Raw genomic sequence first — 25,388 nt, 5'->3', positions numbered from 1 at the left:
ATCGGCCCCTGACATCCGCAAAAAGCTCCAGAAGCTAGAGGGCTTTGCAGGCATGAACATCAGTCAGCTGGTTGAGGTAGCAAATAAAGTCTACAAAAACCGGGAGGAAGCCGCTGAGAAGGCAGCCCAGAAAAGATTAGAGAAAAAGGCCGCACTGCTAGCAGCCGCCCTCAGTCAGCCGGCAGCAAAAGGCAAAAGGGGACCGAAAGACCAGAAAGGGCACGCCAAGGTAGAGAGAGACCAATGTGCCTATTGTAAGGAAAGAGGACATTGGAAAAGAGAATGCCCGCACCGGAAAAAGAAGGCTGGTCCGGCGCCCTCTGAGCCGGCGCCCACCATCCTTAGTCTGGCGGGCCTAGACTCAGAATGAGGAAGACTGGGCTCCCTGAATCTAGGCCCCCATGAGCCCATGGTCGAAGCCATTGTTGGGGGCCAGACTCTCTCTTTCTTGGTAGATACCGGGGCAGAGCACTCGGTTGTCACCACCCCTGTAGCTCCCCCATCTGGATGAGAAGTCACCATCGTAGGGGCCACTGGTCAGCCAAGTAGCCCAAAACGCTTCTGCCAGGCCCGAATTGTTGATCTGGGAGGCCACCAGATTAGACATGAGTTCTTATACCCACCTGAATGCCCTGTCCCACTGTTAGGGCGAGACCTCTTATCAAAGCTGGGAGCTCGAATCACCTTCCAGCAGTCAGGGGAGGCCTCGCTGCAAGTGGACGGCCCTAGGCTCATGGCCCTCATTTTGCCACGAGAGGAAGAATACCAGTTGTATTCTGGGGAATCTGGTGACCATGGCCCCAGACCTGAGGCTAGAGACAACCTGCTGCAGGAATTCCCCACGGTCTGGGCCGAGGACAATCCCCCTGGACTAGCCAGAAACCAGGTCCCAGTAATAATTGAACTCAAACCGGGGGCTAAACCGTGCCGCCAGCGACAGTACCCTATCTCAAGGGAGGCCCGCCTAGGAATATCGGAGGTCATCCGAAAGCACCTCCAAGAGGGTATATTGGTCCCCTGTCAATCAACGTGGAATACCCCGCTCCTGCCAATCAAGAAACCTGACGGAACGGGGTACCGTCCAGTGCAGGACCTCCGGGTGGTAAACGAAGCCGTCGTCACACTGCACCCGGTAGTCCCGAACCCATACACCCTACTGAGCCGACTCCCGCCAACCGCCGCCTGGTACACATGCCTAGACTTAAAGGACGCCTTCTTCTGCATCCCGGTAGCTCCAGCCAGCCAACCTATCTTTGCCTTTGAATGGGAAGACCCGCATACGGCGGTAAAGACACAGTTAACATGGACCTGGTTGCCACAGGTATTTAAGAACTCCCCCACGTTATTCGGTGAAGCGCTAGCCCGGGACCTGCAATCTTTCTCAGACGAGGGAAAGGATTTAACTCTACTCCAATATGTTGATGACCTCCTCTTAGCTGCCCCCGACCAGAGCCGATGCCTAGAGGGGACAAGAGCGCTCCTAAAACTGCTAACCCAACAAGGGTACCGAGTCTCACGGAAAAAGGCACAAATCTGCCAACAAGAAGTCAAATATTTAGGGTTCCTAATTTCCCAAGGCAAAAGATCCCTAAATACAGACCGGAAAATGGTCATTACCCGCTTCCCGGCCCCGAGCGGACGAAGACAATTACGTGAGTTCCTGGGAGCAGCCGGCTTTTGCAGAATTTGGATCCCGGGGTTCGCAGCCAGAGCAAGGCCACTCTACCAGGCCCTGCGTGGGCCAGACACCTTACCCCTGGCATGGGGAAAAGAACAGGAACAGGCCTTTGCTCAAATAAAGGACCTCCTTAGTAAAGCCCCAGCTCTGGACCTACCAGACCCCAGCCGGCCCTTCTATCTACATGTGCATGAGAAGGACAAGGTTGCTCTGGGGGTCTTAACTCAACCAGCCGGACCTTGGGAGCGCCCAGTGGCTTACCTGTCTAAGCAACTGGATAACGTTGCGGCCGGGTGGCCCCCTTGCTTGAGGGCAGTTGCAGCCGCGGTATCCCTGCTACAAGAAGCGGACAGATTAACTTTGGGGCAGGAGACCACTCTATTCGTTCCCCATAGCATCCATAGCCTCCTGGCAGGACAGGGGCACCGATGGCTGTCCAACCCCAGACTGACACAATATCAGGGCATACTCCAAGAGAATCCTCGGGTCCAGGTAAAGACTGTAAAAAGATTAAACCCTGCAACCTTCCTGCCAACCGAACTAGGGGACCCAGACCACTGCTGCCTAGAGGTTACTGAGGAGGTCTATGCCAGCTGACCGGACCTGCGGGACCAGCGTCTGCCCAATGCTGACGTGACCTATTTCACAGATGGCAGCAGTTATATGAGAGAAGGGGTCCGAGTGGCAGGGTACGCAGTAACCACGCTTGACCAGGTGGTAGAAGCCAAAGCCTTGCCCTCTGGATGGTCGGCCCAGAGAGCGGAACTCTGGGCCTTAATAAGAGCACTGGAGTTGGCCCGGGACCGGAAAGTCAATATCTACACTGACTCCAAGTATGCCTACGCCACCCTGCACTTCCACGGGGCCATCTACCGAGAACGCGGGCTGCTGACAGCAGAAGGAAAGGAAATTAAAAACAAGACAGAAATCCTGCGTCTCCTCGAAGCAGTTTGGGCCCCAACTGCGGTGTCCGTCATCCACTGCAAAGGCCATTCCAAACAAGACACCATACCGGCCCGCGGGAACCAGAAGGCGGACTCGACAGCAAAGGCTGCCGCAGTATGTGGTGAGATGGCAGAAGTACAGCCCTCCCTTCTCGGACCCCTGCTGGGGAACCCCATTAACCGTCGGGACTATGAGCCAGCAGAAATGAAATGGGCCCAACAGGCCGGAGGACAAGAAACCCCTGAGGGAACTTGGAGGTTACCTGATGGGCGCGTATATGTGCCCCAGAGCCAGGCCAGCAATTTAGTCAGAAACTGCCACCATCTGACCCACCTGGGTAAGACCTCCCTGGAAAACTTGCTCAAAAGGTATTTCTATTTCCCCAACCTGTCAACCCTGTGCTCAACAGCCTTGGCTCAATGCGTTACCTGCACAAGGAACAATGCAGCCCCGCATTAAGGGGCCCCACCGGGAGTCCAACACAAGGGGTCCCAGCCCTTCGAGGACCTCCAGATTGACTTTACAGAAGTCAAGACCAGCCGAGGATTTAAGTATCTCCTGGTCCTGATCTGCACCTTTTCGGGTTGGGTAGAAGCCTTCCCCACCAAAACTGAGAAAGCTCGGGAAGTAACCCGAATCCTACTCAGGGAAATTATACCCAGATATGGGCTCCCACTCACCATTGGTAGTGACAATGGCCCGGCGTTCATCGCCCAGGTGGTTCAGGAGGTCGCCCGGCTCCTGCGCACCGACTGGAAGCTACACACGGCCTATCGGCCCCAAAGCTCCGGTAAAGTGGAATGAATGAACCGAACTCTCAAGGAAACCCTAGCTAAGTTCCATCAAGAAACTGGCCTGCCATGGACAGACCTGTTACCACTAGCCCTGCTACGGGTTAGGAATGCCCCGAACCCCTCAGGGTATACTCCCTATGAGTTAGTTTTTGGAAGACCCCCACCTATAACTAGAATAGGAAGTCCCAATGACCTTCGACAGAAGGGGGAGTTACAGCAGACCCAATTGGGCCAGGAACCCAAACCCCGAGGGAGGCCAGCACACCCCTTCCGTCCAGGCCAGTATGTATGGGTAAAGGATTGGAAAAAGGAACCACTCCAACCCATTTGGACGGGCCCATATCTAGTACTATCAACCACCCCTACTGCCCTTAAAGTTACAGGAATAACCCCCTGGATTCACTACACTCGGGCCAAGGCAGCAGCAGATCCAGACGAGCCAGGACTTCGGAGCCACCGAACCTCCACCTCGAAGGGAGCCCCCACAGTCCGGCTGAAGAGAACTGAAGGACAGTGGGCCGTCTACCCGAGGAACCAGAGACCTGATCCCACCCCAGAGTAGTGACCAACCATCTCAGTCGGCAACCAAGGCATGGACCGTTGTCCCAATGGTTATCTGATCATCCCCAGCCTCTGGAATCATCTTCGGTATCGGACTGGTAGCCACGACACCCTCTGAATGGAGCCAGGCGGAGCGCGTAGCCCTCGGAGTCATGTATCTATGTTTGTGTTGCCTGTTTGGGTATCTGGTTTGCTTTGCTTAACCTACTCTGCCTCAGTTACCCTCCCCACATGTCAGTGTGGAGTCCCTGCTGAGCGAATCCCAATAGGAGGGGGGGTAATCCACTATCCTTTTCCCGCCCGGGCCTTCGTCTCTAGCACTGATATGCCTTCAGGATGCATAAAGGCCAGCTCCATAAAATCTTGCCTCTGGAGGGGGCGCCAGTACAACACTGGAGTATTGGAAGGCACCTTAGGGTACCAGAGTCGGAAGTGCAAACCGCACGGCACCCCCGGCCGACAGGTCTGCTGGAATTCTCACATACAGCTAAGTAGCTTGTCCCAATCAGAGTTTGAAAAGGTAAGGTTGAAGGCTGTTAAAGAGGTGGCCCACCGATTTAACCAGGAGGAGCCAACCTACCAGAGAATTAACCTTACCTCCTTTTCGAGGGCCAGGGCCATGGTGAACCCAGAAACCCAGGTAAAGCATTTAGTGTCTGCCATATTCTCAGCTTACCAAACTATTAGAAACTCAACCCAGAACTGCTGGATTTGCCTACCCCTAGAAGAGCAAGGATATGTAGGAGTGCCAGTTCCCCCGAATTGGAATGAGACTAATAATCCAGCCCCCGAGAACCTGACTATAACCATTGGCCCTCTAACAGAGAGGGTGTTTCTGAGTTCTGAATATACTAACCTTACATGCCTGCAGCCGAATATGACAGGTGAACTCCAGGTTGGAAACCTGAAAGCCAATTTCTGCCAGGAGACCACCCTAGTATCCAACAGTGCACCTTTATGCACTGAACCTGGCCTGTTCCTGCTTTGCGGGCACTCAGCTTATCGGTGTGTGCCAAAGGACTGGGATGGGCGATGCACTAAAGTGTTCCTAGTCCCAAGTGTCACAATCCGAACCACGGGAGAAGTCCAGCAGGCGCTCCAACACCAGGAGCCTTACCGGGTGAAAAGAGCAGCAGGAGCAGCTATTGCAATAGGAGCGGGCCTAGCTATAGGCATAGGAACCAGCGCAGGAGCCCTGGGTCTGTCGGCCACCACATACCACAAGCTATCAACCCACCTTAGCCAGGATATGGATCAAATAGCAGACTCACTTGCCACCCTCCAGCAGCAGATAAACTCCTTGGCTGAAGTATCCCTGCAGAATAGGCGAGCCCTAGATCTCCTCACAGCAGAAAAAGGGGGGACTTGCCTATTCCTAGGAGAGGAGTGTTGCTATTTTGTTAACCAATCTGGAATCTTAACCCAGAAGGTTAAGGAGCTGAAAGATGGTGCGAAGCGCTACCGAGAGTCAGGGCAAGGGACATGGAGCTTAGATACCCAAATCTGGCTCCGCTGGCTGGCTCCATTCCTAGGCCCCCTGATATTACTCCTCTTAGGAATAAGTCTAGGACCCTGGCTGCTGCGCACCCTCATTAATAACCTAGAGACCGTGGTCACCAGACGAGCAGCTGCTCGAGTGCTGCTCCTCCAGCATCACCGATACCAAAGACTCCCGACCCAACCCCAACAGAGTGACCACCGTGGCTTGTGTGATGATGCTAAGACTCAGGCCAATCTCGTCTAGCATCAAAGGGGGGAATGATAAGGGCAAGATGATTTAAGAGGAGCAGCCTAGCCAGAGACCCCTCCCAGGTTAACTGTTAATCATTGCTTATCTGTTCCTGTAGCCCGTTTTCACATCCCTTCCCCCGCCTGGGTAGCACATCAATCTCATCAATCTCCCACCTGAATGCTAATCCCTTCCCCTACCGGGGAAGCCCATCCGTTTCCCGCCGGAATGCTAGGGTTTATAAACCCCTATCTAACCCCGATTCGGGGCTCAGAATTTGGAGACTGCCTCCTCTGAGCCCGCGCGTGTGAATAAAGGCTTACTCCGTTCCCTGAATCGTGTCTTGAGTCTGGCTTTCCGTAACAATAGGGCCACTGGGTTCTATTGCCCTGAGTTCTATTGCCTGCTGCCAATAATAACTGTGACTCCCAATGCCAGAGTCTTAAGAAAAGGAAAGGAATATTTATTCAAAAGTTATACAGGTTTAGAACAATGGCAGAATTCTGCCATTAAATCCCATACTCTTTAGAAACAAAAAAAAAACACCCACAAACACAGAGTCATGCCTTCTCTTGCCAAACCAGGCCAGTCAGAAAAAAGAAAGAAAAGTCTGTTGCTTAGCCGGGCAGATTCCCATCTGTATTCTGGCTTCTTCCACTCATCCGTGCTCTGCTGGCTAGGCTGATGCTTTTAATCCAAAATCACATCTTCATGGTCAGCTGGTGGGGGTCTATCTGCATCCTTTCAAACCTCATGGCCAAGACCCCCTTCTCTGCTCCCAAGCCTCATGGTTCAGAGAGAGGGTGGTGGGGGGAGAGAGCAAGCAAGCCTCTCCTAAATCTCCTACTCTCCTCACATGGGCCAGACCTCAAGCATGGCTAAGAGAAAGAGACTGCCTGTCCTCACACCTGGGTTTAAATCCTGGAGTGGATCTTCCTCTGCAACCCCATTTCTGACTCCTCCCACACTGGGTTACTCCTGCCAGCACTCTGGTTTCACCTGCCTTTCTCTGCTGTCACTGCTGGTCCGGGCAGGCATGGCCCTCTGAGGTAGAATTAACTGCCTTCCTGCTCTAGCCAAGGCACAAAGGCATGCAGCAAGCCCCTCAGGCTACAGCTAGGTCACCCCAAGGGTTAGAGTCATGCAGTCTCCCTGGTTCCGAGCTGGCACAGCTGTTTAACATTACTAAAATCCTAGCCAAGTTCCTTAGATATGCAAAGTAACTCTCAATGGCTCTTCTCGGCTTCCTCCCTCCCCCAAGCCATAGCTGTGGAGGTGTTCTCTGTTTGGGGGAACATCTAGCTCAGCACCCTGTTACCAGAGAGCCTTGCTGCAAACCACCATACATGTCTTGTTTGGCTTTAATTTCTATGTGGTATTTTTGAAGAGTTCCAAAGAGAGCTTCCTAAGGGTTCATTTGGTCAACTGCAAAGATTTCAGTCTAAAATCAGTTGAGTTGAATGCTTCTGTATCTGGATTTCAATCTATTCTTTCCCTTTTCTCTCCCCTTCCCCCTTTTCTTTTTCTTTTCTTTACATTGAGTGACTTGGGCACAGATGTTTCCTCTCTCTAAAGCTGCTGGTGGCACGGAGATTTCAGGGGTCATCTTATTCACATTCCCCTGCAGGGGCTAGTTTCAAAGTACTGACTGACCCGAATTTATCAAATTCACCGGCTGGCTGAGTCTGTCTAACCCCTTAAAGTAAGAAAAGCCTATTGATGCTCTGATAAATACTCTGTGGGTAGAAACACTGTGTTTCAGGTCTTGGGTGGTCTAGAGCAAAGGTCAGAATGGCCAATGTTGGGCAAAATCAACATTACACGTTTTTTTTCCTGCAAAAAGTATATTATTTTGTTTAATATGATCTTAGCATATATTACTACATGTGAATATATTTGCTATGACTTTAATGTATATTATTTGTAAGGAACGAATGAACAAAAGGATACACTGTTCAGATGTTTGTACCTTATACTTGCATTATAATGTGATGTTAAACTACAGTGGGGAAAAGCATCATATTACATTACATTACATCACATTACAGTGGGGAAGAGCGCAGGCCAGCACTCAATCCACTGAGCCGCACCAGCCAGGGCTGGAAAAGCATTTTCTTAGTGTGACCATGGTTTAAGTCCCTTCTCATCCTTGAAGCTCATTTGCTCGTCTCTGACATAAGGGTTTGTATTAAAAGATGAAAATGGTTCCAACTTCAGAATGACTTCTATAACACTTATTTAACTCTTCTTAGTGCTATAATACTAAACACAACCGTAAGTGCATTAGCAAGGACCAATCACAGTAGGTTCATCTTATATTCCAGAGACTGCTTAGCTATAATGTACAAAAAAATGTGTTTCTCTTGGGACACAAGGATACTGTTGACCCTTAATTTAGAGGTGTCTTGATGCTGTTCCTTAATTAATGGTGATGATTAGCGCTGGGAGTCATCCACATTCCCTGTGATGTGCGGCTGAGTAGGTTTAGATTCGTCCTATAGATCACAAGACAAAGTTTTGTTTGGAAGGATCACAAACACAATCCCCCTCATGCCTTTAATTCTGCTGGCGTCATATTAAATCAGTTCCCAACATTTATATGTTAGGGCATTTAGGATAAAAGAATATGTTTCTACATGTTTTGAATAATCAAAAAAGTCTGATAACCGGGGGCCAGGACACCCCTCTGACCCTGAGGCTGGAGTCCCCCTGCAGCGGGCCACTTCCTTTTTAGTTTCCCGATGTTCCCAGGCTGCCTTTCCTTTCGCATCTGACATTCTGGTATCTGCAGTCTTTTGTGTTTGCAGTCCCTGCTTGAGGGCTCTTTTATTTGGTATCCAGAAAAGGATACTGGCCTTAATTAAAGTTATTCTATCCACTGGTCCTTTCTGATGGGGGAGGCATGGATTTCTCAGTTACTCTCACCACAAATGCATTTTATTCTCTTCATCCATTAAATCCTGTGGCCTAAGAATTAGGAAATCTAGCAGGATCATAGATAATATCCCTCATTAACAGAGATAGTCTTGCCACTCAAACTAATATTTGACACTCAAAAAACAGAATACTTCAAGTGTTTAAAATTCTTAGTAAAATTCGTAGTTAATCTTAAGATTCTGTGAGCTCTCTGGACTTCCGAAAGGCCTCTAGGTTACACCATGGACTCATCCACTGGGGTCAGCTTCCACTCTTTTCACTATGTTCTTTCCTCTGACCAGAACACTCTGCCCACATCTGCCAAGTATACAAAATCTTTATTTCTAGACTCCGCTTTACTCTCAGGTGCTGCCCTGGCTAAGGGGACCACATGATGCAATTTGCCTGGGACAGTCCCACAGTAAATTATTAACAAGATACCTTTCCTTCTCAAACTGTTCAGGTTGGAACAATGAAATATACAGCTGTCCTACACCTGGCTACTTCAATTCATAATGATATCTGTGTAGTTATAACACAAAACAGTCCATGCTCTAGAATTTGGCAATTATGATTTTCTTTTTTAATAGCAGTTTTCTTTGAGTATGAAGGTTTCATTTTATCAACATCAAGTTACGGGACACCTCTAACTACTACCCCCTCATAAGATAAACTTCTTTCTAATGACAATAGCTTATCTCATATTTGTTCAGCACTTCTCAAAATGTGGTTTCCTAAGAATCTTTCAGAGGGTCTTCAAAGTCAAAACATTATTTGCTTTTTCCTCTCTAAGTGTACAGGGGGGTTTTCCAGAGGCAACATGATGTGGGATATGGCAGTGATTGTAGGCAGAATCCAACAGCTTTGATTCTCTACAGAGATTTGTAAAAAACGTAAAACAATACCACTACACTCACAATTTTTTTGGAAAGTAAATTTATGTTTCTTAAATATGTTATTTATGTTAGCACATGGGGGGGCTATTATTTTTCGTTTTAAACAAATTGTTAAAAATTTTAAATTTTTCTCCGTTTTACTTTCTAATCAAACAGAAACAATTTTTAGGCAAAAATGTGAGGGGTTTTGAGACTAAAATTTTGAGAATTGCTGATAAAGTACTTTATGCTTTTCAAGTAATTTCACATTTATTATGTCATTTTGACTTTGACCTTTTCTAAAATTAAGATGTGATTCACATAGTATAATGGTCACTCTTAAAGTCTACAACTCAGGGGTTTCTAGTGTAGTCACAAAGTTGTGTAACCATTACCAATGTCTAATTGCAGAATATTTCATAATTAAAGAAACTCCTTGCCCATTTCCCCCTAATCTCCCCTTTCCCCAACCCCTACTTTCTGTCATTAATGTAATGACAGAATATCATTAATGACAGTAGGTACATTAATCTACTTTCTGTCTCCGTGGAATTGCCTATCCTGTGCATTTCATAAATGTAACCGTGCAATATGTGGCCTTATATGTCTAGCTCCTTTTTACTTGGCATAATGTTTGCAAGGTTTCCATGTTGTAGCAGCATGTATCAAAGTTTCATTTTTTAATGACTGAATAACATTCCATTGTATGAATATACCACATTTTGTTTATCCATTTATCATTTGATGGACATTTGGGTGGTTTCCAATTTTCAATGTTATTATGAGAAAAGCTGCTACGAGCATTCATGTACAAGTTTTTTAGTGCAGACCTGTTTTCATTTCTTTTGGGTATATACTGAGAGTGGAATTGCTGGGTCATACAGTAGCTCTATGTTTAACTTTTAAAGAACTTAAACTGTTTTCAAAGTAGCTGCACAATTTTATATTCTCTCTAACCATGTGTGAGGTTTAATTTCTCTATAACTTTCCTAACACTTGTTGTTTTTGTCTCTTTTTTTATTATAGCCATCCTACTGGGTATGAAGTAGTATTTCATTGTGGTTTTGATTTGCATTTCCTTGTTGTCCAATGATCTTGAGCATCTTTACATATGCACAGTGGCCATTTGTATGTTGTCTTTACAGAGATATCTATTCAAATCCTTTGTTTATTTAAAAACTTGTCTTACTTGTCTGTTTATTGTTGAGTGCAATAGGTTTTTTAATATATTCTAGATAATTGATGCTTATGAGATATATGATTTGTAAATATTTCTTCTATTATGTGGGTTACCTTTTCACTTTCTTGATAGTGTCTTTGAAGCACAAAATTTTTAATTTCGAAAAGTTCTATTTGTCTAGTTTTTCTTTGGTTGCTTGTTTTTTTGGTATCATAGCTAAAAAATCCAATGTTAAATGCAAGGTCAAAATGATTTAAATGTATGTTCCTTTTAAGAGTTTTACAGTTTTAGCTCTTACACTTAACCTTTTGATCCATTTTGAGTTAATTTTTGTATGTAGTGTGAGACAGGATCCAACTCCATCTTTTCATTTTTGCATATGGATATCCAGTTGTCCCAGCACTATTTGCTGGAGAAACAACTCTTTCTCTCTGTGAATTGTCTTGGCACACTCATCAGAGTAGTTTTACTTTTGCTCTAATTTTTCTTGCTTCTAAGTTAGTCTTGATTAATTGTGCCTTTTACCCAAGTTCAAAGTGCATTTTCCTAGACAAAGCAATGTCTGCCAGATAATTAGTGAAAACATTTGGCAAAGAAGTCAATTCTGAGAAACAGTTTACTTAATGTCTATGAAAACATCTTCTAGGATAAGTGATCATGGCAAGCTCCTGGGTCTATCAAAGGATGAAGAATTCTGTGAAAATTATCTTAAAGTTTCCTTACACTATATAGCTTGGATTTCCTGAGGTTCTGGATGGCAGGGTAGCAAATCACTTGACTACTTGTTTGAATTGTCTTCAAATAGTTTCTTTCATATTTTTTAATAGTGCTTTTTTATTTTTATGAGAAACATAATATCAACAATTAGAAAACTCTAGAGTTTTCTAGGAACTTTTGATGATTTTATATTTATTGAAAGGAAATTTTAATCTATGTACTGAAAAGAAATTCTTTTGAATATAAATAATTCCTGAAAATATACAATGTAAGTGCTAGACGAGATGCAGTATTATATAACGCAAATCCTTGATATTTAAGAGAAGATAGGGAAACCCATAAAGGTAAATTTATTTATCTAAGAGATACTCATGTATTCAGGTGGCAGAAAAAAGGTGATAGGAGGTTATAATGAAGGTCTTGAAAAAGCTGAAAAATGTAAGGAATTTTCAAACTTGTAGTAACTGGCCAGGTATAATACATATTTAGAGAATCTATCTATGTAGGAAACAACAGAGTACTTCTCCCAACATGAAAGAGTTGACCTGTCAGCTATCAGGATACATTAGGAAGCCAACAAGAACTAGGTTAAGATGAGAAGTACCATGAGGCTGTCAGACCAAGAGTACGTCACAGTAAGAGATACAAATTAAGCAGTGGTCTTTTATTGTGGGGTGGGGAACAGCAATCAGCTCTCTTGAATGGTTTTTTAAAAAATTTTATTTATTGATTTTAGAGAGAGTGGAACATCAACTTGTTTCACTTATTTATGCGCTCATTGGTTGACTCTTCTATGTGCCCTGACAAGGGATCGAACCCACAACCATGACCTGTCAGGACGATGCTGTAACCAACTGAGCTACCTGGCCAGGGCTGCTTTGACTGTTTTAGACATGGAGAGAATCTTGAAGTTGAAGGAGGTTAAATTGGCCATTCAAAGATGAATTTTATATATGGCCAAAGCTGAGAATAATCCTCTGAGTGAATGAAAAATAGATTCAGAGGATTGAAGGCAAAAGAGAACATGAGTTTTGCAGGGAGGAAGGCAGCAGGTAATTTGTTGAGGGGTACTGCTTCATAGAAAAACATCAAATGTGAAGCAGGGCAGTGCAGAAAGAGGAGGCTGAGAGTACAGACTAACATTAGAGTGTGTAGGACCTTTTAAGTTACATATGGCTATTGGGCATTTTTTTTTCCCAGAGTGGAGGTCCATTGATATGTCCAAACAGAAAACTAATGCAGTCAGATTCATCTGGAAAGATCTATCTGGCAGCATTGTGGAAGATGTAGCGAGGAGGCAGTTGTCAGGAATGGAGACAGAGCCCAGATAGGAGGCCAGTAATGGTAGAAGATGGTGAGAGCCTGAACAAAAAGCACTGGTCATGAAGATGGGGGAGACGAGGAAATCTGAGAGCATTGCAAACAGTAGAATGATAAGGCCTTGATGACGGGTGGAATGAGGGTGGGAATGAAAGGACAAAGTCAATACAGGGCTCAGATCTCTGGTTGATGAGGAGTGGGAGCCTTATTGATGTTATAACAGGGTGACCATACATTCCAGTTTGACTGAGATTCCCTGATTTTGTCCCTGAAAGTCCCATGACCCAGAAAACTTTCAGTCCCTGGGAAAACTGGTACAAATTGTCATCTTTGCCATGAGCCTGATATGCTGATCCCTTAAGTCATTATCACCAATCACCTCCCCGGCCATTAAGCTACCACCCCGTCCCTCAGTCTCTGCCAAGTTTCTTAACTTAACGCATCTGCATCCCAGTCATGGTTTCTAATCTAAAGACAAATTTCTCACCTGGCCAGGACAGCTGCATTGATCAAAGTGCAATTAGCCAGTTTGCTCTATGGACCCCTCCTCCCAGGGGCAGCACCATGTCCCCCACATTCTGGCAAGAAATAACAAACAAGACAGGCTATTCAGAAGTGACTCTAGCCCCTCTGTCTTTAGTTGTCCTTGCTTTTAGGGCCTTGGGCTCTGTGCCCTCCTACTAGATGGCCCTAAATTATAGTGTCCATATGAGTCAGAGTTAGTAGTGAGTCAACTTTGGAGCCAAACAGATCTGAATTGGACTTCATTTGAATGACCTCAAGCAAGTTACTTCATATCTTGAAACCTTACCAAAAAAAAAAATCAGATTGCTGCTGGAAATCAATAATATAACAAATATATGTTAGCCATCAGTAATTTGATTTTCTTTCTTTGGGTCTTTTTAATTCTAAGTGATGCTTCCTTCCTTGGAGGGGAAACTGAGTTACATTCACTCTTTCAATCTTGGTCCTTCCTGGCCCAGATTCTCTCTCGTCAGCAGCCTTTGCTCAGTTACCTGAGTGACTAATGCTGAGCCTCCCCAGGAGTAATATCCCTAGAGGACAAAAGACAGGAAAGAGTGGCCAGGAGGAAATATGCTAGTAGTTTCTGATACTACTAGGTTCACATTAACTCCAAGTGTGTTTTCTTAGGTATACACATGCATTTCCTTTCTAAAAAATAGAAACATTTCTGTCCTGGCTGGAGTAGCTTAGTGGATTGAATGCCAGCCTGCAAACCACAGGGTCACCGGTTCAATTCCCAGTCAGGGCATATGCCTGGGTTGTGGGCTGGGTCCCCAATAGGGGACGCGTGAGAGGCAACCACACATCGATATTTCTCTCCCTCTTTTTCTCCCTCCCTTCTCCTCTCTCTAAAAATAAATAAATGAAATCTTGGAAAAAAAAACTCAAGGAGATACTACTTTACAAAAAGTAAACAAGAATATTTCTAATTTTTGAATTATTATTGAAGGATAATCCTCTTTCTTTGGATAAATTAATGCTATGGTAAGTACCATTACTAACTCTTTTTCAGACAAATGCATATTTCAAAGTATAGAGGAAGGACTTGTTAGTGAGGTTGAGAGCAACTTATGTCTTAGAAAAAACTATTTATGCCTACTTTGTGTGTTTATGCGAGCCAAGGCATAGAGGGGTAAATATATGCAATCCAAATTTCTGGGAAGGTAAATTTAAAAATATTATAGGATTTGTGCTCAAAAACAGGAGACAGGTAAATTCTACCTGGATTGTCAACAAAGTAAAAGTCATTGTTGTTAACCATACATCAGTGAATTAAATGTCAGTCTTGGACCAGATTCTAGGACAGACTACTAAAAGGAGACCTTTCAGTAGACCTAAGTAAATAATAGCACCCCAAATCTCCTTTCTATTATACGAATGCCAACTTGAAAGAAGGCATCTGGAGAAAGGAACATGTTGAATATTTTATCAATGATTTCAGATTAAAATATGAAGGGCACTATTATTAAATATGTATATAGCTTGCATGTGATGAATTACAGAAGTCATGGCAATTTAAAGCACATGTAAAAATCTGACAAGATGGGAATTAATAGGGAAATTCTACCATATTTATCAGTATGACAAGATAGAGATTAATTAGCTATAGTATATAGAAAAATATTTTGAATCTTTATTGGATAGTAAGCTCAAACTATGTCAGCAATGTAATGGGAAATGCAAAGAAGTTCTGGAATGCCGCTTGCATTACTATAAGCACCACATCTAGAACAAGGCAGGTGATAGTCCAGTCCTGCCAAATAACATCTACAAGAAAGGGTTGAACTAAGAACCAAGCCAGGGATATAGAAAAAAAGAGTCCATGTTCTCAATCAGAGGACTGTCCAGGATAGTGAAGAGATGTAAACTTGAGACATGAGGAATAGTGAGGTAAATGGATGAGGGAAGACTTCAAATATATAAAGGCTATCATATGGAAGAGTAGTTTGATTTTTTTCCCCCGATGATACCCAAAAGTGAAATTAAAATAGACAGAAGCTACAGAAAGACAGATTTTGGCTCAATGTCGGGGTAAAATATCTGAAGGAGAGGATAGGGAATATTTAAATATTGTATGAAGGATGAATCAGTCATGATTAGAGGCATTCAAGAACAGGCTGAACCTGTCAGAATGGCTATTATCAATAAATCAATAAATCATCAAACAACCAGTGCTGGTGAAGATTTGGAGAAAAGGGAACCCTTTTGCACTGTTGGTGGGAATGCACAGTGGTGCAGCCACTGTGGAAAGCAGTTTGGAGATACCTCAAAAAATTAGAAACGGACCTGACTTTTGTCCCAGCAATCTAACTTCTGGACATAATATCCGAAGGAACCCAAAACACTAACCTGAAAGAACATAAGCACCCCTATGTTCATTGCAGTATTATTTACAATCACCAAGATATGGAAGGAGCTCAAGGGTCCATCAGTAAATGAGTGGAAAAAACAACTATGGGACATTTATACAATAGAATACTACTTGGCCATAAAAAAGAAGAAAATTTTACCCATTGTGACAGCATGAAGGAACCTGGAGAACATTATGCTGAGTGAAATAAGCCAGTCAGAGAAAGACAAATACCATATGATTTTACTCATATGTGGAATCTAATGAACAAACTGAACTAGCAAGCAAAATAGAGTCAGACCCATAGATGGATAGCAGGTGGGGTGGGGTAGGAGTTTGGGGGTTTGAGCAAAAAGGATTCATGGACGTGGTCAACAGTGCAGTGGTTGTTGAGGGAGAGACGAGTGTAAGGGGACTAAATGGTAATGGGAATAAATACAATTAAAAAAAAAGAACAGGCTGAGGAAAAAAATGGGCTTTTTGGCACCAAGACTTCGTGGAGGCCTAGAACAATTTTTCAAACCGGAGATACTATGATTCTCCTAACCTAGAGAATGCCACATTAGGTCAGGACTCTTGCCATGAGAATTTATAATTAGTAATTTTAGGGACTATGAAAAAGAACAGAGCACTCGGAATTAATTGCCTTCCCAGAGCACACGTCTTATGCTCTACTTAAGCCATTAGGAATTATTTGCTGTGGGTGTGTCACCTTCCTCATTCAGAGGCCTCAGCAGGCTCTCTTGTAAAGGCACAGGTTCTTATTCACGTCAATTCATGCACCAGAATTTTTATTTGGGTACACTTTGATTCCAGAATTCCAACTACTCCTCATCACTATCATTTTGTGTCACATTTATCAATGCCAAAAGTATAAATTAAGCCATGCCCTCATGGTCTGCCAATTATATAGTTCAACTGTACAATCATATAAGTTGAGAAGAGAATATTTTCTGAAATGTTCCTCTGTGACTCTGTGGTAAAGGAAAGGGACAAGATGTAAGTGTAAAAGACTAAATGGTGTGTCTTCCTTCATAAGGTCATGAGTAGTCACAAGGTACAACGTTTCCTCCCTTGGATAATAAATTTCCTCTACTAGCAACAATTTTGAACCAAAAGTCACCAAGCCCAAATAATAAAAGAAGCCAAGTGGTGCTGAGCGCTGAGTGCTGTAGCTATGCCAACAGAAAACTACTGCAAAGGGGCAGCCTGGCTAACTGCCTGTATTCATGTTAATGACATATTGTGAAATATTCTACACTTAGGTAAAAAGTAATTTCCAAGGAAGATGGGTCAGCTTGACAGTAAACTGCATTCTGTCAATGTTACCTCCTACACTTAAAACGAAATCACCATTAGAAACTATGCTAACACTTCATCTTTTCATTGTCATAAGGGACAAGAGATGTTCCAGGCTCAAAGGCACAATATTTTGGGTGGTAAATATCATGAGAGAAATACTTTTTTTTTCTTACAGAGAAAAACGGTCACATTCAGCTGTGAGCAACAGCGAATTCACAGCAGAACCAAGATTACCAGGGAAAATTTTTTATGTCACTAGTTTCTCTAAACTGGTCTCTCAAGCTATACCCAAAAGCAGTTTCGGACTGACTGATTGAACCATGTAAACTTTAGAAGAGGAGAGAACACTCCTGGGATAGCTGGGATCACACACTGCTTCTGTATGATCTATTTCATTGGATCTTGGTTTCCATTTCGGAGGCCTAGAGTCACAGCTTACGTCTTAGAGCACCTTAAACCCCGGTCAGCTTTCTCATCCAGGTGCTGACAATAAACGCTACCTCCGGGAGTTCTGGGTAACCCCCTAAGAGTTCTCATGAGGATTATAATACTGTCCCATGTGTCCAGTCTACTGACACAGGACTAGTACGTAAGGTGACTGGACAGGGGAGCGAGGGATAAGCAGGGAGAGGTGCGGGAGTAAAGAGGGCTCCAGAAATTTTAGGGTGGTTTCATGCAATTTTTTTTCTAATGGTATGGTATGTATTCCAGAACATTCTTTCTCCTCTTCCCTCCTTCCCAATATTCCTCCCCCTTCTATCCCTGAACGTTCCCCTTTCAGTCCCCAGAGAGCCTGAGATAAAACCATACGTCTTGGTCAAGAGAAAAACCTTCCGCCCAACCTGATAGAGGATGTGAACAGCTACATCTGTGCCCCAGCTCTCAGGTGTTCTGACAACTACTGTTTTTGCTGGAGGCAGGTCTCCATATTTGGAATTTGCTTTGATCCTCAGTTCATGGGAGTTCAGGTCCTCACCTCATAGAACACAGTTCAATTTTTATCTGTTCAGTCAGTCATTTACTTCACTGCATTGGAGGAATGATTATTGAAGTTGTGGTTAATAATAAATGATACCAATTTAGGTGTTTAGGGACTTGTGCATGAATCTGAAGTCTCTAGGGTATATCATCCTACCCTGGATAAGGACTTTACCCTTTATTTTAGGAAGTGAAAATAAATCTGATGCAGTTAACTGATGAGGGCCTGGGAATTTTACTGTATACATTATCTGTACATTTTACTCTCATTAAGAGGAGTCATCATCTTAATAGAGAGGCAAAGACACTGAAAACATTAAAAGTGCCAAGGTAAATAACTCAATGCCAGTTAAAAAGAGGTGGAAATGATGTCATTTTTATAGTATCTAAAAATGTTTTGGGGCAGAGTTCACATATGGCCCTCAAAAAGTAAACCCGTCCTCACAGGGCAGTGTCCTGAAGTTATGGAATTTATGAAGGTAACCGGATATATAAGTGGGGGTTCACCATGAGTGACCCTCAGAATTAGTGACTAGTTGAGGCAAAGGAACAACTGACCATCAGGAGAAAATCTGACTTAAATTCCTTGATTTGATGGTATCAACAATAGCAATTGACTAAAACTGGCATGTACTTTGAACTCTAAAAATTCTTAGAGTGAAAAAAGGAATGTATAATTGAAGGAAATGCAATGTCTTTTTTCTTTATTTATATGTATATTATTTTTCAATTACAGTCGACATTCAGTAGTGTATTGGTTTCAGTGGTTAGACATTTATGTAACTTACAAAGTGATCCCCCTTGACAGCACACATACTTATTATAATATTATTGACTATTTATGTACAAATGCACCTGGCTGCCTTCACCAATAGTAAAAGTATTTTGACCTTTCCCTCCCATTAGGCAAAATGTCTACTGAATATGCTCACTTTCTCGTTTAAGTGTTTATGGGTAATTTCACAATGGAGCAAATAGTCCCCCACTGAACCAGCCATATCTCTTTGTAAACTTAAACATTCTGTTGATGAACTGCTCTTGTAACCTATAATATATAAGCAGTGCAGCTAACTCGTTTCCCATTTATCTATATTTAGAGTTAACTTTAGAGAAACTTTTCACTGAGTATTCACTTATTCGTAGCTCTTTGCTAGGGACACAAGGGAAATAAATTAATATTACCTGTAATCAAAGTGTTAGCAATCTTATTGAAGATTTAAGACTTACATGCATAAGTAAAATAGTAAAATATATGTCAGTCTACTCATGGGCCAAAATGTGACTTACGGATACTAATTCAATGATACTTATGTGTTAGTGCACATAAAACTACATAGTAAGCCAATAAAACACGATGATTCCCAAGCCACATTTTGATCCAATGGGGCAGAAAATCTGCATTTTTGTCAAGCACCCAGATTATCTTGATGCAGTTGAACGAAGGAGCCTCCTGAGTAGGTGCGTGCAAAGCCAGGACTTGGTGGTTTGGGGAAAGAATGGAATTGTCAGATGAATTTATAGAAAGCAGGAGATTTGAGGTGAGGCTACGAGGTCTAACTTCCAGGATGGGTGAAATTTAAAGACAGAGAAGGGAAGAATATTCTTGGAAAAGGGAAAGGTCTGAAGAAAAGCCCAAATTTGGGAGTAAATGTGACCTAAGAAAGGGACAACCAGAAAACAAGCCCGAGAGAGTGGAGTAGCCACGTCAAAGCTGGTGGCCACTCCCCTCATGTCCATACAACTTCAGCATCTTGGACAATCGAACTTCATTATAAAGTTAACCCAAATATATAAAGAAAAAAACCTTTCTTTCTTGTTATGCTTGAACATGAATTTCATGTTAGTTATGTCTAATTATAAGATTCCATGGACATTAAATAACCAAGCTCTAGAGCTACAATCCCTAAGCCAAGCAAACCTAGTGCCTGTATACAGACTCTAAATGTGATGATTTAGTGTTTGGCGTCAAATTAATAATCATTATGGTAGGCATATGTTTTAGGATCCAGAAAGAACTGGATTTGAATCCTTGTTATACCACTTATACCTAAGACATTTTACTTGGCTATTTTGAATTTTAGTTCCCAAATCTGTAAAGTAGAAATAATAATAACAACATACACATACATACCTTGTATTGAGTTTTGAAGGTTGAGCTGGTAAATGTAAACTCCCTAGCACATAGTAGATATCTGCAAGTGAATACATGATATCTGTAGTATTGTTTCTATTTGTAAAAAGCATGTTTTAAGTGGATTAATCATGATTACACAATGGTATGATTCATTTTAGGTCAGATAGATAAAACCTCAGAGTTGTGATGTATTAAGAGATATTTATGTTTTTCTGTATGAAAAAAAGACATGACATTTAATTGTGAAACTGCTTAACAACATCATGTGATTTAAAGGATACCCTAAGACATGTTTCCAAGAGACCCAAAGTCTCCTGTTAGAGTTTCATTCCCTGGTGACTTGTGCAGAGGAATGGAGCTCATATCCATCATTTGTGTTTAGTGTGAGTGATTTTTCAATCTTTTCTCTCTGTGACAGTGGAGAGAAAACTGCTGAGGAGACTGGGTGGACAGAGAGAAAAAGGCTGAGCAGGCTCGAACCACAGACCATAAGATGAGGGCCCTGCAAGCCTTCATCTGGTGAGAAATGGGCGCGAAAATCGGGAAGTGCGGACAGAAAGGAGGCACCGGCAGATGTCAGGCGCTTTTCCTTTAGCCCCTGTCTGGTGTGAATACTGTTGTTCCCTGCACTTCAAATTCCTCATTTCCATTAAATGTCACACAAATGCCTTTTTATTTCTGGTGTCATATCATGAAGCAAAACCCTCTCCAATGAGAAAGTGAGGCTCACATGTTCTCACTAGGTGACTGAGGGACATCTGAGAACAGAAATGGCTTCTTCAAAAACTAGTCTTTTTAAAAAAGATGAACTGTTACATAGAAAAAGTATTGAAACTGCTTTAAGTAATTCAGTTCCTTTAATATGACTTTACACAGTTATTACTCTATTAATTGTTACTATTTGTTATTATTATTATTATTTATAATTACCCTCTCTTTCATCTGAGAAATTCAAGATGTAATATGCCTTTTTGGTTTGGAGACTTTTTCTGTTTACTATTTTGATTTTCCTAAATCACTATGTGTAACATATGTTAAGAAATTTAAACTTTTAGAGGAAAAAGATGCTTTTTCTTTACATTAAAAATGCAGTGAGTGTTGGTGAAAGAATTATCTGCCTTGATGGGAAAAGAAAGCAGAGTTACATTAGTGTGGAATTAGAAATAAGGTCTAAATGGTCACCATAAATTAGGTAAAAGTGAAGAACTATAAATTATAGAAGGAAATGTCTTGTTTCTACCTAGGGCTGGGTGCATAGCAGTTGCTCAGCTGAGCTTTGTTGGATGATTAACTTAGAGCACAGTGAGAAACAAACCAGAGTCCCTAGCCCTGAGGAGTTTCAGAAGACATCCTCCATACCACTGTCAGAACAGTCCCCACCTACACACACACACACACACACACACACACACACACTCACATCAGTCCCCCTCCCCCCAGTGACTCATCTCTGTGCAGCCTCTCTGGTGATTATCTAGTCAGCATCAACACAACATCAACTCAGTACTGAAAAGGTCTTGCAGGGGATTGCTTACACAAGACTTTACAATAACTTTCGGTTTCTTATCCAAAGAGGGAACAGTGTCCAGGAAATACACAAACCATGAGGAAATTATTGTGCAATTGAGTGTGACATTGAGGAGAAAAATGCTACTCAGTTGCAGAAGCAGTGTTACTTACTTTTTTAATGTGAACCAAGGTTTCCTGAATGAGAGAGGTCAGGAGTTCTTCAGTGGTTCAATTTCACATGGGCAGTGTAGAAGGTTGCTTCAAACTTTTTCTGAGAAGTTCCAGAAACACCCCCTGTACCCAAAACTTTCCCCTTCACTGAAAGTCCTGCTATTGGAAATGCTGTTTCAGTTCATACATCAAAAATGTGCCTCCTCAGACAGGGCACTGGAGGTACCCAGTCAAGGTACTGCCTCTGTGTGGTAACTACTCCTGTTAGGAGCCCAGAAGGCAGGGAACATCGGAAGGGGTGGAGGAGCCTTATTTTGGGCAAACTCAACCAACCTTACTGTTTTGCTTTCTCCTAGGCTTGGCCACTTAATGTGAAGACAAAATAGCGAAAGAAGTTTTACCTTTCAGTAGCCCTACCAGGAGATGGTCTTTGATTTCTTACAAACAATCTTGTGCTTATCTTTCCATAGTAATTGTGACAGTAAAACAATAAAGATTGAGATTTAATTTTAACTCACGTTGGTCAGTCTAGGGCAGCAAGTGAAGATGATGAGCTGGAGAAATATTAATCCAGGCTGGTTATTTAACTTCAGCCTCATTTTGATGAGAACACTATCAAAGGCACCCGCTCAGGACAATGAAACTCCTCCGTGAAATTTTGGTTTATCGCCGGTTTATCCTCACAGTTTTCACTATATTGATTTTCCTGCCCCTGCCTCTCATCCTCCAGACAAAGGTAAGTGACCCTGGAGAACAGGCTGGTGGGTTTCCTGATTTATTTAATTGTCATTGTTGGTCCAGATTTTAGCATACTTGTAAACATTTTTCTGTTTGCTTTTAAGTGTAGTAAGTCTATTAAGTCCAAAGTGATAAACTCAGTGCATTTTCAATCCTTTAATATAATGATTTGAATCAGTGAACATTTAGTGAACACCTTCTCTGTGCCAGGCATGATGAGTGGCACTTGCTGTTAAGAGGCCCTGGAGCCAGGCTCTCTACTTTAAGTCCCAGACTGATCACATCCAGGCTATGTGATCTGGGCAGATTACTGAACTTCTCAGTGGTTCTGTTTTCTCATATGTAAGATTGGGGCAGTAACAGGCTTGTTGTGGCAATTAAACGACTCGTCAAGCACTAAAGCCGTGGCTGGTATACAGCAAGAGGGGCAGCGTGGGTCTCCCCAAATGTGTTGACTTCACAGCTGGTGCAATTCCCACTATGACTCCTTTTCTCTGAGTAGAGAAAAGCAAATATTAATCAGTTAAACCATTCTGCGTTAAAAGAGAATTGCGGTCATTATTATACCATGGACCCTCCGGTTTCCCTTAGAAGTTAAGACACCGATCTGGGACTCTGAGGGAAATCCATGAGAGCTAATGAAAAATCCTTTTTGACTCTGCCAAGGTCTCCTCTACTGGCAAACCTGGCAAAGGCACCAGCCTCCGCTGCCAGCAGCTGCCACTTGTCTGCTGCCAGGGGCAACCGCCCAGCTGCAGCCTCTCAGGCTGGGCCTCTCCTGGGACTGAGGCCTCCTAGTCCTCTGGGGGAAAGGGGAGGGAAAAACTCCCCACCCCTTCTGGTCAAACATTGTTCCAAGCGCCCAGATCCTTACAGACTTTCTAGTGAAAACAGCAGGCATAGTCAGATTATTTTTGTTTGGGTTGGTTTTGTTTTGCAAATTCTGGGTGATAACCCTCCTCTCTCCTCCCAGCCCATCCCACTCCAGCTACTTCTGATCAGTCCTTTATGAGTCTCTGGCAACCACTAGAGGACAAATTTGAGCCTTGGATAGAGGCTCTAATCTGAATGCCCACCTCCAACCCTCCTTGGAGACCTGTTACTGAGTCTAGCATGCAGGATGGCCTCTTTCCAACTCCCCTGATCCTGAAGTCCCCTATACCTAGCTGCATCCTACCATGAGCACATCCTAGTTCGTATCTGGACCCCTGTTATAGTGTAATATCTCTTGGTCAGTCGCAGCATAGGTCCTTACTTTACAGCAGTAAAAAAAAAAAAAAAAAAAGAAAAGAAAAGAAATTAAGCTAATCAAGACAAGTTTTGACCATGATTGCATATCACCTGTGCTGCTTCTCTGACATACAAGCCCAGGACACTTTGATTATCTTCCATGATTTTCAGAGCAAACGAATATAAACTCTTTGAAAGAGAAAACAAGTAAATAAATAAAAAGCAATGATTGCAGTACATGATTCATTCATTAACTGGCAAGTATATGCTTGCTAGGAAATGTAGTCATTGATTTTTTTTTTTCAAGGTGCTGTGATAAGAGTACATTAGGTGAGGAAACCAGGGGCTTGGCATTTAATGAACTGCGTTCCTCATTCCTTTCCCTCTAATCAGCTCATTTGTTAAAAATCAAGTAACGTTAATGAGAGGGTTTTTTTCCTAGTCCAATAACATAATTTCATTTTTGGGGGTACTATAAATACACGTTAATCATTTCAACTGCCAATTAAATTCAAAGAATATTATTTTAACTGTTGCTTACAATGAAAGCAGATTTTTCCCCCCAGAGAATATGGGCCTTTGAAGGGTATAAAATTTAAGTAAAGGCTTACTTTGACATCAATGTAAAACAATTTATGGTAACTTTCGGGTTACCAATGTGGAGAACCCTCTGCTTCTACATACACAGAAACAGAACAATTAAAGATTCAAGCAAAACGAAAAGTCAATTTTGATTTATAAAAACACAATAAATCTACATGACCTAGAACCAACAAGCAATGAATTAATGACTTTCTTTTTCATTTTTCTACTGGTTATGAATTATTTGTATAGATCGACCTTAACCCTTACCTTAATTCCACCTAAAGGTGGCAACAATGATGAGATCCCTTCAGTGGTTTTTCAACGCAATGTTCAAAGGGAAAATGAAGGGAGACACCCAGCTTTACCTAAATTATCTTATTTAAGCTTGTTATAAACAATATGACAATCACCTATGTTTTATCATTCTCACTTTACATTTGAGGAAAATGATGCTCAAGGCAAGTGATTCAACAAAGGTCACATGGATGTTGTGGAAACTGGATTTGAACTTGTGTTCTGTCAGAACTCCTAATTTATGTCTTAACGGTGGTTTTATTTTGGTCTTTTTTATATTTTGTATTGTTAAAGATTTACCCTCTATTTTTTTAATCTTCACTTGAGGGTATGTTATATTGATTTTAGACAGAGGAAGGGGAAGAATGGAGAGAGAGAGAGAGAGAGATAGGCAAAAGACAAACATTGATTGGTTGCCTCCATATGTGCCCAGGGTAGGGATTGAAACTACAATGTAGGTATGTGTTCTGACCAGGGATTGAACCCACAACTTTTTGGTGCACAGGGTGATGCTCCAACTAACTAAGCCACCCAGCGGGGCCAACCCTCTATTTTGAAAACTTACGTAAAGTATGGCTCGATAATCATTTATCAACAACTCAGGCATTTCTCTTCATGATAATGCTTTAAACCATGGAAGAGGTAATATAGCCATTTCCTCAATTGACCTCATGCTACTCAATGTCTTTAAGGTAGAAAATTGCAGTGATTTTAATCACTGGGGGTGGGCCTTATTAACCAGAAGAGAGGTTCAGGCTGTAATAAAGAACTTAAGCCATTTATTTTAGCAAAAGGATTGTAATCCAGGATAGGCAGATTCAGGTAACAACTCAAACTGTGCTCTGGAGAGAACAAAA

The 25,388-nt window shown here is 42.6% G+C and overlaps 1 protein-coding gene across 1 annotated transcript in view; it reads left to right on the top strand.

Annotated features, from left to right (window-relative positions):
• The first annotated feature begins 22,321 nt into the window (after positions 1–22,321).
• Positions 22,322–25,388, top strand: part of SLC13A1 (solute carrier family 13 member 1) — a 91,418-nt gene continuing 88,351 nt past the window's right edge. Inside the window, exon 1 of the mRNA XM_054564554.1 lies at positions 22,322–22,420. Coding sequence (XP_054420529.1) covers positions 22,322–22,420 — 99 coding nt within the window. The remainder of the gene's footprint in view (positions 22,421–25,388) is intronic.

Source organism: Pteronotus mesoamericanus, unplaced genomic scaffold (genome assembly GCF_021234165.1).
Source record: "Pteronotus mesoamericanus isolate MK-2021 breed Mesoamerican mustached bat unplaced genomic scaffold, CSHL_Meso_final scaffold_85, whole genome shotgun sequence".
Lineage (NCBI taxonomy): Eukaryota > Metazoa > Chordata > Mammalia > Chiroptera > Mormoopidae > Pteronotus > Pteronotus mesoamericanus.
The sequence above is the reverse complement of the archived record's forward strand: the minus strand, read 5'-3'. Positions and strand labels throughout refer to the sequence as shown.